The 16,365-nt window shown below is 42.9% G+C and overlaps 1 protein-coding gene across 4 annotated transcripts in view; it reads left to right on the forward strand.

Annotated features, from left to right (window-relative positions):
• Positions 1 to 16,365, forward strand: part of PDE5A (phosphodiesterase 5A) — a 187,219-nt gene that overhangs the window by 92,044 nt on the left and 78,810 nt on the right. For 3 of the 4 annotated variants that reach the window (XM_043971733.1, XM_043971737.1, XM_043971735.1), the window contains exons 8-9: positions 8,545 to 8,656; positions 10,046 to 10,130. In XM_043971733.1, coding sequence (XP_043827668.1) covers positions 8,545 to 8,656; positions 10,046 to 10,130 — 197 coding nt within the window. The remainder of the gene's footprint in view (positions 1 to 8,544; positions 8,657 to 10,045; positions 10,131 to 16,365) is intronic. The other variant, XM_043971734.1, reaches the window with a different exon arrangement.

Raw genomic sequence — 16,365 nt, forward strand, 5'->3', positions numbered from 1 at the left:
GCCCAAAAGATAGCCCAAGGAAACCCATCCTTGTTGAGGTTATCATATGGGAGAGGTGATTGACCTTATATAATCGTGGTGAATGGGAATTTAACTGACTTGGTAGTGAACTTAATTCCTTAATGAAGATGTTGGAGAGTCTTCCTCCATCTTTCATGGGAGAAGAGGGTAGCTCCTCACTAGTGGTCTCTAAAAAATACAATGACTATGTCCCTTACTGAGGCATCAAAGTAAGGAAAGGTTTTGGCAAGGAGGCTAGGGGACACGGAGCAGATGGACATATCAACTGAGACTCAGTGTTCCACTCAAGCCTTAAGAAAGGTTGCTTGCAAGAAGCCGATGACCTCTCAGTGGCCTTGACACAGGTAACCAAGACCTTTGATGGGAAATGGTGACAGTATTAAAGCTATCTCCATCTATGCTATGGGCCTGATGTTCCCCGAGCTGGTCCTGGCCATTGCGACCATTTTTACATCACTTATGAATGACCCCTGACATTCCCTTCCCTTCATGGATTACACTTTAAAAAAACCTGTTTTATTATTTTAATCTTTTCTTTAAACAACTCTTTAGGACAGAGAAGGCATCAACCTGAATCAGTAGATAGAGTTTCCTCACCCATGATAGTATAGATGCAGTCCCTAATCTGATCCTTGTTATTTTAGGAGTATTTCCACAATGGCAAATCAGAATGACATAGAATGCCTGCACACATGCATGCTGACACTGTATCAGTTAGCCTTAGGATCAGGAGGCCCTGGGTTCAACTCATTCCTTCAACAGAGTCTAGCTATCCGAGGACCCTATATATTAGGATCAAGTTAGCCCATTTCCACCACTAGAGGAAGTTTTCACATTGGGAGTTCCTCACAAGGATGAAATCACAGTTCTGAACCAAAAAATATCCAAGCTATTCCCCTGATCTCTCACTCCTTAAGCTCACATTTAATACTGATCCTTTATATTGTGCTTTCAAGTATGCAAAAAACTTTACATATGGTGGCTCATTGGGTCCTTCGCAACACCTCTGAAGAATTTATTTTTGGTATTGTTATCTCCATTTTACAGACGAAGAAACTGAGGCTTTTAATTAAAAGATTTGTCTGTAGTTACATAACTGATAAGAGTAGGAGGAAGGATTTCAACTTAGGCCTCCCTTCCCCCCAGGTCTAGTGCTCTGGAGGCTGAGCCACTTGGGTGTCTGATCTAAGTTTTGTATTTTCCTAGTACCTAGCTCAGATTCTGAACACAGGTTTGTAGCACAGGGTGGTGGTTGGGCTAACATTAACACTGGACCATCCACCCAACAGAATTCACATGAGAAGCAAATCATGCATGTGACTGTTTGGAAGCCTGGAATGCTTGAACCTGTGCTTCCAATGTCAGACAGAAGCGTTTTGTGTTTGTGTTGGCACTGGCACGGAGGCCTAGGCCCTAGGTCTTAGCCTGACCACAGAAAGGCCATGAGGGTCTGCGTAACAGTGCCCTCTGTGGGAAAAGAGTCATCTTGGAAAAATTCAGTTCAAAGTCACAGACACTTATTAAATGCCTACTGTATGCAAAACACCAGAACTAGAAAACCACAAACTCTCTTCCATTAAAGGACTTATACTCAATTGGAGGAGGTGAGAGGTAACATCTGGAGGGAAAAATAATTATGAAGTAATTTTAAGTGGGAGAGATACCTGTGTAGTGTTTTGACGAGAGCCAAGGATTCTAAGAGGGTCAGGTGAGGAGACAATATATTCCTGGCATGGGAAATGGCCTGTGCAAAGAATTGGAAGTGGGAGGTGTCCAGGAGGCCACTATCAAAAGAACCCAGGGGCAGCTAGGTGGCGCAGTGGATAGAGCACCGGCCCTGGATTCAGGAGGACCTGCGTTCAAATCCGGCCTCAGACACTTGACACTTACTAGCTGTGTGACCCTGGGCAAATCACTTAACCCTCATTGCCCTGCATAAACAAAAATAAAAATAAACAAACAAAAAGAACCCAGAGTCAGATCTCTTAAGAAATCATCCTAATGATGGTGGTGACCTCGGCACCTCCCATTTCTCTCACTTTGTAATGGGTCACAAGTCCTTTTTCCCCTCCAATACCATCAATCATTGACAAATCTCCCTGGGTCAGTAGCTGTGGCCTTGGCAGAAAAAAAAATGGATCATTGCTTCTTCACCATATGCAAACTCAAAGCATCTTTTCATTTCATTGGTTGGATCTGTCATAAGAGACATGGGTGTTTATAAGAAACTGACTGGGTAAATGAAGAACATAACTGTCCTTCATTGGGCCAATGAAAAGATGTCTGCTTTTTAATGCTAGTAGTGGAATTCAGAACTCATTTGTACAAAAACCAAACTTGGGTTCAAATTCCTGACTAAGTCCTTTTGGGCTTCCCTAATTGATGCTCTGCCCACAGGAGCGGTTCCTCACCTATTCTCTAATCAAGGCTCCCATTGCTCCACCTCCCACACCCTGTCAGCTAAGGATATTGGGTCATATTTTATGCTTCCTTCTCCCTTTTGTATCACCTTGTCACCATCATCTACTCCCCCCCTCTATTCCTTTTGTCTCTGAGAGTGAGGTGGCCCTTCTTGCCAAGGTCAGTCCCCTCCACCTGTGCCCTTGCTCCCATTTCCTTTTGGCTTTTCCAGCAGATTTTCCCCATAAGCATGTCCTTCTCTCCAATCTAATCTTTACTGGCTCCTCACCCCTGCCTTCAAACATGCCGAGCTTCCTCCATCCTTTAAAAATCCCTCACTAGACCCTCCTGTCCCCTCAAACTTTCATCATCTTATAGTCCTTTTCATGTATCAGCCAGACTTCTAGAAAAAGCTGCCTATACCCATTTCCCTCACTTCCTCTCCCCTCCCTCAGACCTTTGTCGTATGGATCCCACCAGGCTTTGCCCATATAAACTGTGAGGCCAAGCTTCTGGATATCTCTGAGACACAAGAACTCCACCTGCCACAAGTTCAGAAAATTTTGAGGGTTGGACTGAGAACTCAAGGTCTTAGACCCAGGGGAGACCTCGAGCCTTCTGATCATCTCTGCCCATCCTTGGTCCTCCTTCCATTCACTGACATTCTTCTTGGACTCCTTCTCTATCACTTAGAATACTTTCATCCCTTCCAACTCCTCACTGAAGTGATAGAGAGCCCCCATCTGAAGAACGTACTCCCCTTTCCCAGCCCCCACTATCTATTCCCAGCCACCTCAACCCCACCTCTCTGCTGAATGTTCTCTCTGCTGTTATTTCTCTGATGCTCTCTGTGTCTTTTCAATCAGGCCTCTTCCTCTCTTGCTCCTTCCATTTTCTGGCTCTTACTCCATCCTCAAAAGACACCTTGTCCCAGTTCACCTTTCCAAGGCTAATTATACTTTCTCTCACACTTCTCAACTTCCTGTTCTCAGTGGGGGCATCTCCCAGGTTCTGCTTTTTCACCATCATAGCTATGTGGCTCAGTAGCTAGAGTACTGGGCCTAGAGTCAGGAAGATGAGTTCAAATTTGACTTCAGACACTTACTAGCTGTGTGACCCTAGGCAAGTCATTTCACTGTCAGACATGGTTGTTATTTTAATTGGTTTTGTTAGTGTTTTTGTTAAAATAATGCTCATGGGAGAGGGTAGACCTGAAAATAAAGAAAAAATTAATTTGCGCTTTCCCTTAAATGTAATGGGCTGTCTTTGGTCACATAGTGAGTTCACTATTGCTGGTGGTATTCAACAGAATGCTAAGTGACTTCTTGTTAGTGACCCTGTGGAAGAGATTTCACCAGTTGACTCTGGGGTCTGTTCCTGCTCTCTAATTCCATTAATTATGTTACATCATCCTCACCACAACCCCAGGGAAGAGTTCAAGTAGATATCACCCCCATTTTACAACTGAATAACCTGGCTCAGACTGTGGATGAGTTTGCAGCCCAAACTCACTTGGCTGCAAAGTGTCAGAATAATAAGTAGAGCCCAGATTTCTTCCCTCCTCATCCAGTATTCTTACCATGACAACACATTAAATTACCTCATGATGTCTGATTATTAAGTTATTTTTTCTTGTGTGTTTTATCATTCTCACTCACTACCTCATCATACCAGGCATATAATAGATTCCTGACAGGCTCAAGCACACTTTGGTCAAAATGTGTCCATTGAAAGGCCCGGGGAGAACTGAAAAGGAGAGACACAGATGACCCCTGGCCACAGTTTGGAAACAGAGGCAGAAGCAGATTGAGTATTGCAAGTTGTTGGCCAACTATGTGTATGTGGAAATATACTTATTTACTTTGAAAATTTCCGGAGATTTAACCAACACAGCTGCACCTTCTCTTTCCCAGTCATGTTTGTTAAAGCCTCAGTAACTTTCCAGAAGCAGATCCGGATCTGGGCCAGTCACCCTCCTCACTTCAATCCTGCCCATCCCCAGGGAACATTGGGTCTTTTGGTCTGGAAGGCCTGTATCCCATTCTGTTCCCCTTTAAGCTAATGCTTAAGAGTTTGCTGACATCAGATTATAGGATAAAGAGTTTGCTGACAGCAGATTATGAGTAAAGCAATGAAAAAGATCGAGAAGTTAAAGATTTTTTTAATCTAAGCTTAAGATGAAAGCTAAATTAATTTTTTTAAATCCCAAAACAACATATCCCAGTCGTTGTTGCTCAGTCATGTCTGACTTTTCATGACCCCACTTGGGGTTTTCATGGCAGAGATACTAAAATGGTTTGCCCTTTCCTTCTTCAGTTCATTTTACAGATGAAGAAACTAAGGCAAACAGAGTGAAGTGACTTGCCCAGAGTCAAACAGCTAATAAGTGGCTAAGTCCACATTTTGAACTCAGGTCTTCTTAACTCCAAGCCTGATACTCTATCCACTATGCCACCTGGCTGCCTTAACAGTAGCAGCAAAAATTACAAGTTGAAGAGAGAAAAAGATAGCCAAGGAAGCTAAGGGGAGACAAGGAGATCTCACTGGAAAAGGGAGGAACTTCAAGGCTTATTTAAATGCTTCTAGCTCTGTTCTTTGATTTCCCCTCAGTTTCAAGTAGGAAAATACATTTCTTTTTCTTTTTTTTGGAATTCAGAGAATCAAGGTAAGTAATTTGAGCATATGATATGAGAGATAGCACTGGGTCATTCTTGTATCTGATTAAAGAACAGTCATGAAGTCTTAGGTCTAGAACTAGAAGGAACCTCTGAGTCATCTGATCTAGCCTTCTTGTTTTATATATGAGGAAACTGAGGCCCAGGGGAGATCTGTGTGGTTCCAGATCACATAGCTAATAAGTCTCAGAGATGGAGAGCTAAGTGGGATAGTATACAAGGCACCAGACTTGGAGTCAAGAATGAGCTCACATCCCCCCTCACAATCTAGGCCCTGTTTTCTTTAACTATAAAAGAAAGGGCTTAGAATCATGGCCTCTCTGGGTTCTTCCGATAATTCTTGGTTCACATATTGCTGATCCGAGGGCTAAACCAGCTCTAAATCTTGGGTCTGTGATCCTATGAGCCCAGGGCCTCTGGCTTCAAAGCTGGTGCTTCTTCCAGCACACAGAAAAAAGAAAGTTCCTCTGTGAAGATTGTGTGTATGAAGCAATAGGAGGCAACATGGCGCCCTTGGCAAGAATGCTGGATCCTCTCCAGCATTCTGAACCCAGAGGACCTGGCTTCACTTTCTGAGTGCCCTCCAGCAATCAGTTAACCTTTCTGGGAGGAGAGGTTGATCCAGCAGGATCTGGATTACATGACCTTTAAGGTTCCTGCCTGCTCTAAGTCTATGATGCTGAACTAGCCCATAATTGTGGTGGTGAAATTAGGATTTTAAGATTTTGGGGGCCTTGCCAGGACATACAGGATATAATATTTTACCAAATTTATAAGACATCTTTTAGAATGAAGGTATTCTGAGTTTATACACAATATGCCAAGTCATTGATATATGGGGTTTTTTTTCCAGGACTGAGACAATGGTTTAATTTTTAAAAAAATAGATTTTTATGGGCAACTTTTGTCTTCCCAACTGTATTTTTTAATATATTCCTTACCCTGCCCCATCCCGAGGAGCCATCCTCTATAACAAAGAACAAAAAAGTGAAGAAAAATGTAGTTCAACAAAACCACATAATTGAACAAATGTGACATCTAAGACAGCTCTGCAAAATGACTGGGGTGGTGGGGGAGGAGGGGTAACTTCTCATATTTCTTCTTTGGGGCTGAGTTTCTTCATTATAATTTCGGGGCATTTCATTTGGGTTGTTTAGTTGTTGTTTTTAATGTTTTCATTTACATTGTTGTCATTATGTATGTTGTTTTCCTAGATTTGCTTACTTTACTTTGCATCAGTTCATATGAAGTTTCCCATGCTTCCTCTTCATTATTTCTTATAGCCCAGTCATAATCTACTACATTCTCGTAACATAGTTTCTTTAGCCATTCCTGAATCCATGGGTATCTATAATGTTTCCAGTTCTTTGCTGCTTGAGGTGGATTGGTATACAGTTATCCCTTCCACATCACAGGGATTAGGGGTACAGTGCCCCTGAGATTTGGAAAATCTGTGTAAAAGTTTTTGATCCTCCCTTCATATCAGAGAAGTCTGATTTTTCAATTTCTTTTTCTTTTATGGGATATTTATAGTACCTTCTTGTAAAATTTGGGTTAAGCAATTGGTCATAGACTATATGTAGGTTAATGGTAAGTAAAAATGACTTTTTCTGTGTCTATTCTGGCCTTCACGTGTTTGCATCTTCCAAAAATCTCCCCCCAAATTCTCATTCTTATGCTGACCCAGGATATATGAAAACCACAATGGGGAAAAGTCATGATGTGGAAGGGATAACTATATCAGTCAATCAACAGGGGTTGATTAAGTGCCTACCATGTGCCAAGAGACCCAGAAAATGCAAGGGTTACAAGTACAAAGAATAAAAACCTCCCTATTCCCAAGAAACTTACATTCTAATGGCAGAAAAAGAACTAGATAGATAGATAGATGGGTGGATGATAGATAGATAGATAGATAGATAGATAGATAGATAGATAGATAGATAGATAGATAGATAGATAGATAGATAGATGATGGATGGATGATAGATATAGATAGATAGACTGACAGATACACTACATATATATGTATGTATATACAGCATAAGTGTAAAGCAAATCAATGCAAATACATAAAGTAGCTAAGTACATGGTAGTTTGGGATGGTGGAAATCAGGAATGGATTTCTGCAGAAACTGATGCCTTTGCTGCCTCTTCAAGGAAGAGAGGGACTCTCAGGCAGGGATTGAAAGGCAGTGCATTCTAGACATGTGAGGTAGCCAGTGCAAAGGCATGGAAATGGAGGTGGAGTGTGTTATATAAGGAATAAAGAGGCGGCCAGTTGTCTGGGTCGCAGAGCACAGGGTGAGGGAATGTCCATTAAGGTCGGGTCCAAGTGCGAAGGGCTTCATAAGCTAAACAGAAGTGGTTATATTTTGTCCTAGGAGCATTAGGAGGCTAATGGAGTTTAATAAGTAGGGAAGTGACATGGTGAGATCTTCCCCTAAGGGAGACCAATTCTGAGGCTATTGCAATCATCTAGACAAAAAGCCATGAGGGCCTGAACCAAGATGAAGCCACATTAGTTCAGAGAAGGGGTCGGATGTGAGAGATATTTATTGTAAAGAAAGAAACAGCAGGATTTGACTACTGATAGGATACATGGGGTAAGGGAGAGTGGGTTGTTCAGGGTAATAATGAAGTTAGCAACCTGGGAAATTGGGAAGATAGTGGTGCTTTTAACAGAAATAAGGGAGTTCAGAAGAGGGGAGGGTTTGTAGGGAAAGATAATGAGTTCTCTTCCAGATGTATTGAGTTTAAATACCTCAGGGGACATCCACTTTGAAATGTCAAATAGGCAGTTGGTGTTACAGGAACAAAGTTCAAGGAAAAGACTTGGGGGCTGGATACTTAAATCTGAGCCATTTGCATGGAGATGATAGCTAAAGCCAGATGAGCTAATGAAGTTATGAAGACAGAATGGAGAGGAAGAAGAGGACCAAAGAACCTTGGGAAATACTCAAAGTTATGGGGTATGACAGATGATGAACCTGCAAAGGAGACTGACTGTTGAGTAGTTTCAGGAAAACCCAAAGAAGAGAGAGTATCCAGGAAGGTGGTCAGCAGTGTTAAAAACAGCAGAGATGTCAAAGAATGAGATTTTTTTAGATCCCTGACCTCCTTAAAGTAGAGTCTTTGAAGAACATTCTCTGAGTCAAAGAATCCAGACATTTTAGTCATTTGGCTTTCTCGAATGCCTGGACCAAGTTACAGATTCCCCTCCAGTGCCTCAGTGTGCTCATCTTTCCACAGCTTCACCCACACTGATCATTTCCATTCTTTGTCATCCTGGTCCATCTGCTAGGTGAGATGGGAGAGTTCAAGGGTGTTTTATTGTGTGTTTCTATTATTGTCGTTGTTGTTTTGGTACGTTCTTTCATATGGTGGTTAGCCTCTGGCAATGGTTTCCAACATTTCATCATGGTGAAGAATAACTTTTGTCTCTCAGTAGGGATGGAGACATGAATAGAATCAATTACATGTATGCTCGCTATGTCAGAGACACCATGGAACCTCTTAACATCCCCGATGTCTATAAGGACAAGAGATTTCCCTGGACAGTGAGTAAATGGAATTTAGTCTTGAAGTAAGATGATAACATTTCCTACACAGCCCCTGTTTCTGCGCTTATTGTTGTACTGAACTGCCTGCCACAGAAAGATTCTGGGGTAAGGAGTGGGGCCCGTATATTCCTTGACCCAAGCAAGGAGGGTAATGCTTCCCTGCCTAGAATGTGTGAGCCAATTTTAAGATATCCTCCAACCCTAGGTTTGTACTAGGAAAGTATGTAATAAAGATGAACAAAAAGCAGTAGGGTAGTACTTTTTTTTAAGTGTGTTCAGTCCCAATAGGGCAAAAATCTCAATATAGTTTAGCTTTGGGCACTATAGGAAATAGAAATAAGGGGAAACTTGAGAACAACATTTAGAAGAAAGAAGGAAATAAGCATTTATTAGGCACCTGCCATGGGCAAGATACTAAGCTAAGCATTTTACAATTGATCCTAACAACAGCCCAATGAAGTAGGTGCCTATTTTACACTTGAGGAAACTGAGCCAGACAGAGGTGAAGTGACTTATGCAGGGTCCCACAGCTAGTAATTGTCTGAATCTAGACTTGAACTCAAGTCTTCCTGGCCCTAGACCCAATGCTCTATCTACTGTACCATCTAGCTGAGTCTGTCCAGATTTCCACACTGGGCCACAAACTGTCATTAACGTAATAATTTGTTAGATATTCTTCTCCCCTAACTCCTTCATGCCAGTTCTCCTGCTATTTTATATATCTCTGTATCTTGACTAACTTTAAAGACTGAGTTCATTGAATGTGTTATTAGACCACATAGTGTGAATACACAACAGCAGAGCATGGGGACTCCCCTTATCTACCAATTAGGAGCCATGAATATTTGTTCCATGGAAAACAGAAATGGACTGACTGCTGCTTTAGCAAGGCAAGACAACCACAGAGGTCTAGGGCAACTGTGTCATCTGTAAGCTGGGTGAATGTGAAAGAAAACTTAAGCCACCCCTGGGGTGTTGCCAGACAATGGAAGTCAGGCCCCCTGGGCTCCCTCTTCTCTCTGGCAGACTTTGCTCCGTTATGTCACCAATCACCATGCATGGGGTCAAGCCAGAAATAAATAGTGCCCATGGATGGGTATGATTAACAATTGATTACTCAGAACTGGTTTAAAATGCAAAAATTAAATGGACCAGCAGACGTTCATTCCACAATAAAAGCACACGTGGTGTGATTTCTCAGTGTATTTTCATCAGCATTGTTTGGTCATTTGTACGTTCTCTGTGTCCTGATGGGAACCCGAGGTGATAAAAGAGGAAAATGTCAGGGGACCTAATTACTTTTAGACACTAATCATTGACTTGATTTCTCTGCTCTGTTGCTTGTCTTGTTTGTGTATGTGTGTGTGTGTGTGTTTTTTTCAATAGAATGAAAATGCAGGAAACTTTCACCAGCCCATTAGAAGTTTGCTTTGCACACCTATAAAAAATGGAAAGAAGAACAAAGTGATAGGTAATGCCTTTTGTTCTCACCTGAGTTCCTTCCCTTACAGCATAAATCTTGGTTGTTCAGGTCTATGTCAGACTCCATCTGCTCCCACCCCAGTCATGCTGTGTAGGTGACCTTGGCTTCTCAAGGCCCGGGCAGGCCCTCCCAAGCCAGGCCTGTGACCACCATCTGGGCCTGGTTGGTTCAGCTAACTTGAGACATGCTCCTCACCATGCCCTGTGCCAGTCTCTCAGCAGTGAATTGTTCAGCCACATCAACTCTGGGTTGGCTCATGGGAGGGAGGAGCAGTCCCATTTCCAAAGCCTCATGTGGCTTCTTGAGGTAGTGAGGTGACGGTGCCAGGAGAACTGCCTTCCTGAATATTAGTGTACCCTACCACCAGCTAGTGCTGAATGCCCATGTTTAGTGTCTATGATAGTACAAGCAGTGCTGCATGATGTGGGACTTAGAGTCCACAAATCTAAGTTCAAATTTCTAGTCAAATGAATGAATGAATGAACAAATGAAGGAACAAAAAAATGATGAATGAATGAATGAGTTAACGAATGAATGAATGAATGAACAAAGGAACAAAAAATGATGAATGAATGAATGAACGAATTAACGAATGAATGAACGAAGGAACAAAAAAACAAATGAATGAATGAACGAATGAACGAATTAACAAATGAATGAATGAAGGAACAAAAAAATGAACAAATGAACAAATGAACAAACGAATGAATAAGACAGTCTGGCCTCAAGAAGTTTACATTCTAATAGAGAAAGACAATGCACAAAGAGGACCCAGAGTTGGAGTGGGGTAAGAGTGTGTGTTTGTGTGTGTGTGTGTGTGTGTGTGTGAGTGACGTGGAAATGACCAGAAAGCCATGTTGTAACCTGATTCTTGTGACATAACCTTCATTTCTGCATTGATCCCTTCCCAGTGCCTCTTTGTATATAACCCAAAATAAGAAAAGAGGGGGAAAAAAGAATTGAGCAAAAGTAACAGGTCTGTCGGTGTATATATTCTGCCAGCCTCTGCAAAGGAGGGTGGGAGATGGATTTTCTTGTCTCTTCCCAGGGGCCGAGCTTGAGTCAGTAAGTCTTGGGAGGTCCCCAAACTGAGCTGCGTGCACCCTGATCCTCCTCTTCTGCCCACCAAGAATTCAGCCTTTGCACCTGGGATCCGTCTCCTTCCCAGAATCACTGGGGTCTTTTGTTTTTCCTTTTCTTATTTTGGGTTCTTGGTGATGGCTCCCTGGGTACGGATACCTGCCGAAATGAAGGTTATGTCAAAAGAAAATAGATTTTAAAATGGATAGAAAATTGAAAAGACATCTACTAAGGCATGGATGGGCTATGGATTCTTCCTGTTGTGATAAAATACCTTCAGAGGCTTACCAAGGGCCACAGAAAGAACAAGATGCAGAGAGAAGAGACAGGATTTCATGAATGTCCCAGGAACACTCCTTGTTTCCCTCTTTTGTAGTAACTCTGTCAGCGCCTCCTCTGTGACTTCTGCCCATTTGTCTGAGCTCTTGCCCTCTGGGCCTAAACAGGGGACTTCTCCCCAGAGCTTATCTGTGATGATCACCACCAAGCCCCATGAACAAGGAGAGAAACCAAGTCTATGTGAGTTATGGACACACTGGAAGCCTCTCTGTGCTTCCTCTTCTGCATAGTGAGTAGGACTAGATGATCCTTCCAGTCCCAAACCAACGATTTTATGTGTCAGGTCCTCTAGGGTCTCATTCCTGTGCTTTCGGCACTGGAAGGATGCCATATGTGTTTCCCGGTCTTTTTCCACTGGTACAGGGAACTCCTGGATGAGAAAGTACCCTCTATGAACACAGGAAGGCATCTTCTGTACAAGCCTTTTTTTAAGCAAAGGGACTCAAAGTCAGTGAAATAGGAAGCATTTTAAAAACTGGGTTAAAGTGTATTAGCCTCTGGGTGTAGCACCCACCCTGGATTCAGGAGGACCTGAGTTCAAATCTAGGCTCAGAAACTTGACACTTAATAGCTGTGTGACCCTGAGCAAGTCACTTAACCCTCATTGCCCCGCAAAATAAAAAAATAAAAAAATAAAATAAAATATATTAGCCTCATGGCACACTCTTGATGTGGGGAAAGAGGACAAGGGACAGGAAAAGATTTTCCTTGGTTAGAAAAAAAACAAACCTCCCCTTGTTCTCTGTCACTTCTGATGTTAGAGTTAGCTAGAACACCTGGAGGGCAAGTGACTTACCCAGAGTAACATAGCCAGGACGTGTCAGAGGAAGGACCTGAATGCAGGTCTCCCTGATTACAAAGCCAGCTCTCTATCTTCTAAAACTATACCACCTTTCCAGCCCTCCTGTGCTTTCATTAATTAAATTAATGGGGATTTTTAATCTTCTTTTAAGAAAAAAAAATTGTGGCACAGTGGATAAAGCACCAGCCCTAGATTCAGGAGGAGCTGAGTTCAAATCCAGCCTCAGATACTTGACATTTACTAGCTTTTGTGACCCTGAGCTAGTCACTTAACCCTCATTGCCCCACAAAAAAAAGCACTATAAATATGTCTCTTGAATACAGACCTTGTCGTTCAGTCATTTTCAGTCATGTCCAACTCTTCTTTGGAGTTTTCTTGGCAGAGATACTGGAGTGATTGACCATTTCCTTCTCCATCTCATTTGACAGACAGGGAAACTGAGGCAAACGAGTTAAGTGACTTGGTCAGAGTCACACAGCTAGTCAGTGCCTAAGGCTGTCTTTGAACTCAGGTCTTCCTGACTCCAGGCCCAGCACTCTATCCACCGTGCCGTCGAGGTGCCCTGAATATGGACTATTCCTTCTAATTTGCTGGTTGGCAGTCTTTGAAAGTTTGGTGTTATTTTTAAAGGCCCTCATTCCATGTGAATGCCGCGCTGATTCACTGAGGGAAGCTCCTCGCGTGAAACCACAGTCGCAGAGAGGAAAAAAGCCGTTGCCAATTAGCGACTAAATAATACCTGCTTCAGAGATTGTCTTCACGCCAGTTTTTCTCAGTAGACTCTCCAGGTTCCCCGGAGCCAGTCCATGCCTCCTGGTAAATACACAATAAAGCCCATCTAATTAGGAAACTTGGAGAAGCACGAGCGGAGAGAACACGGAGTCTGCCTGCAGACCTCGCTGCTTCCTGTGTGACCTTGGGAAAGTTACCTCCTTCTGCCTCAGTTTCTCCACATGTGAAATGAGGGGATTGGGCTGGACCATCCACCTCAAAGGGAGCTGCTCCTTGGTAACATCTTGGTAATTCACAGCTGGCTTTTGTATAGCGCTCTCGTATTTTATGGAGATATTATATAGAGCTGACATTGAGCTGTTGTATTGCATTTATTATCTCACTAGCGGACCCTGGGAGGCAGGTGATCGTTTTATCCCCATTTTACAGATGAGGAAACTGAGGTCAGAAGCGGTGAAATGATTTGCTCAGGGGTCCCACGGCTTAGTACCTGAGGCTGGATTTGAACTCAGCTCCTTCTGACTCTAGATCCAGTTCTCAATCTACTGCACCACCTCGCTGGGGTAAAACTCGACTCCTTAATTCTCTTAGACCTTTTAAAGCCCAATCTTGCAAGCATTTATTAAGCTCCTCTTGTTTACAAAGTTAGTACTTAGTAAGTGCTTGGAAAATATTAAACATTGGATGGCATTACATTCAGGTGGGAGTTAATTAATGCTACATTTTGGTTGGAGGAGACAGTATTTGCGGTGCCTTGTTTTATCCAGTCACCTTTTGAGAATAACTGGGGAGTTGGGGGCCAAGAGAGGAGAAAAAGCAGAGAGCTTCCTCTTCCATCTAGGGCCTGTCTTTTCTCAGGCAGGTGACGGACGTGGTGAGAGAAGCTACCCCTGGCAGTCACCTTTGATCTTTAGTAAGCATGGCCTAGGGCTGCCCTGTGTAACGCCAGAATATCTTTCTGCAGTAGTCTTTGGGGGTTATGAAATGAGAAGGGCTATGCTCCGATGGAGAGAACACAGTTTGGGGAATCCGGGGACCTGAGATGGAATCCAGACTCTGCCATTTACTAGCCTTATGACCTTTGGGGCCTCAGTTTCCTCATTTGTAAAATGAGGATTGACCCCTAATGTCTCCCCAGCTTTAAACATATGATGCTATAAGCATAAAACCACATAACCAGGAATTCTAATTCCCCATAAACATACTTACAGATACATCACTCTTTCATAGCTTGTCATTTTTATGTGATCTAATAATATTCAATTTGATTGCCAAAAAAAAAAATTGTTTTGTTCACTCATGCAATAGTCCACAGAACATTAAATATAAATTAGAATAATAGCAGAGTAGGGACTTGCCCCAGGACAATTTTTATCTGATCCCCATTGAAAAAGACAAGAATTTTCCCCGAAAAACCTTGAAAGACTAATGAACATCGATGTATAGTGAAGTGAGCAGAGCTGGGAGGACATTGTGCATAGTGACAGCAGTATTGTTCAATGGGCAATTGTGAATGACTTAACTACTCTCAGCAGTGCAATGATCCAAGAAAATCCCAAGGAACTAATAAGGAAGCTTACTATGCACCCCCATAGAAAGAACTGATAAAAAGAACACTTGTGGATTGTACATATATAACCTGATTGCGATCTTGTGGAGGGGGGAGGAAAGGGAGGGAGGGAGGGAGAAAAATTTGGAACTCTAAATCTTGTGAAAATGAATGTTGAAAAGTACCCTTGCATGTAACTGGAAAATAAAATAAATGTTTGTTGCTGAAAAAAAATAATGCATCAGATTAAGCTTAAAAAAAAAAAGAAAAAGACAAGAATTTAATAATAATAGATCATCTTTACCCGGGCAGCTAAGTGGCACAGTGGATAGAGCACTGGGCCTGAAATCAGAACTAAGTTCAAATCTGTCCTCACACATTCACTAGCTGTGAGACCCTGGGCAAGTCACTTCACCCTGTTTACCTCAATTTCCTCATCTGTAAAATGAGCTGGAAAGGGAAATGGCAAATCACTCCAGTGCCTCTGCCAAGAACACCCCAAATGGGGTCATGAGGAGGCAGACGTGACTGAAAACGACTCAACCACCACATTTCCCCAGGCCTTAAAGCTCTGCAATGCACTCGATATAATATTTCATTTGATCCCCCATCCACCCTGTGAGCTAAGGGTCCTTAGGTATGATGCATTTCGCAGCTGAGGAAACTGAACCTCAGCATAAGACCCTTGTCCACGTCCACACGGTGACTCTCAGAGGTGGGAGTCGAACACGGGCCTCTCCTCATTCCACATCCAGCACTTTTCCTATTACGTGTCAGTTCCTCTTGTGAGGAAACTGAGGCAGAGATTAACGGACTTGGCCCAGAGTGCCACAGCTAGGAAGTGTCTGAGGCTGGATTTGAACACAGATCTTCCTGACTCTAGGTCCGGTGTTCTATGGCATGATAGTGAAGGCCCCCTCAAATTAAGTGGTTCCTACCCTCAGGTGCTGGTTCTTTAGTGCTCCATCTGAGTCTAATTGTGAAAGGTCTGCTGCCCCCTTGTATCAGTCAGTCATGAACGCGTTTATTAGGTGTCTGCTATGTGCACCAGCTAGCCGCCGAGATGCTGACTGAGGCAGCGTTCTCACCCCATACCATGAAATCTCTATCCTGTTTCACACTCGCTTCTCTCTGCTTTCCCTGCCTCCTTCCCTTCTTCTCTCCATTTCCTAAATGCTACTTTTCCCTATGTTGTAGTTACAAAATTTGAAGATGAGAGAAAACAGTTCTAATTCACTCACTTCCATATTAACCATAAGCCCCATTTTCTAGTCCTCATTCCCTCCCTCCTGAGATGCCTTGTTCAAAAATCTGATGCTCCCCAGTTAGTACCTGAGAATGTAAGCCCCTTAATCAACTGTGGCCTGATTGGTGAGGAATAAACCCAGTTTGGAGTTGAATACTATAACCGTAATTTAGGTGAGCTGAGGAGCAGGTCAGTGCAGAGGGGGGACAGAGAAAGCAAGAGGTCATGTTGCCCAATGACCTACACCACTGAATAAACTTGAGGCCCAGTCAGAGAAGGGAAGCGACTTGTCTAAGGACACTCAGCACATGGCAGAGCCAGATATTAATTCAACAATTAAGCCAAAGTCCTCTGACCCCAAATCTCATGCTCTTTTAGATAATGCTTTGCTGCCCACTCCAAAACAGAGCACAACGAGCTTATGACCCAGGTGCTACTCCTCGATTTCATGTTAGAACTGGGTTCTTGTCCCGCC

The sequence above is a fragment of the Dromiciops gliroides genome, chromosome 6 (genome assembly GCF_019393635.1).
Source record: "Dromiciops gliroides isolate mDroGli1 chromosome 6, mDroGli1.pri, whole genome shotgun sequence".
In the NCBI taxonomy this organism is placed as follows: domain Eukaryota; kingdom Metazoa; phylum Chordata; class Mammalia; order Microbiotheria; family Microbiotheriidae; genus Dromiciops; species Dromiciops gliroides.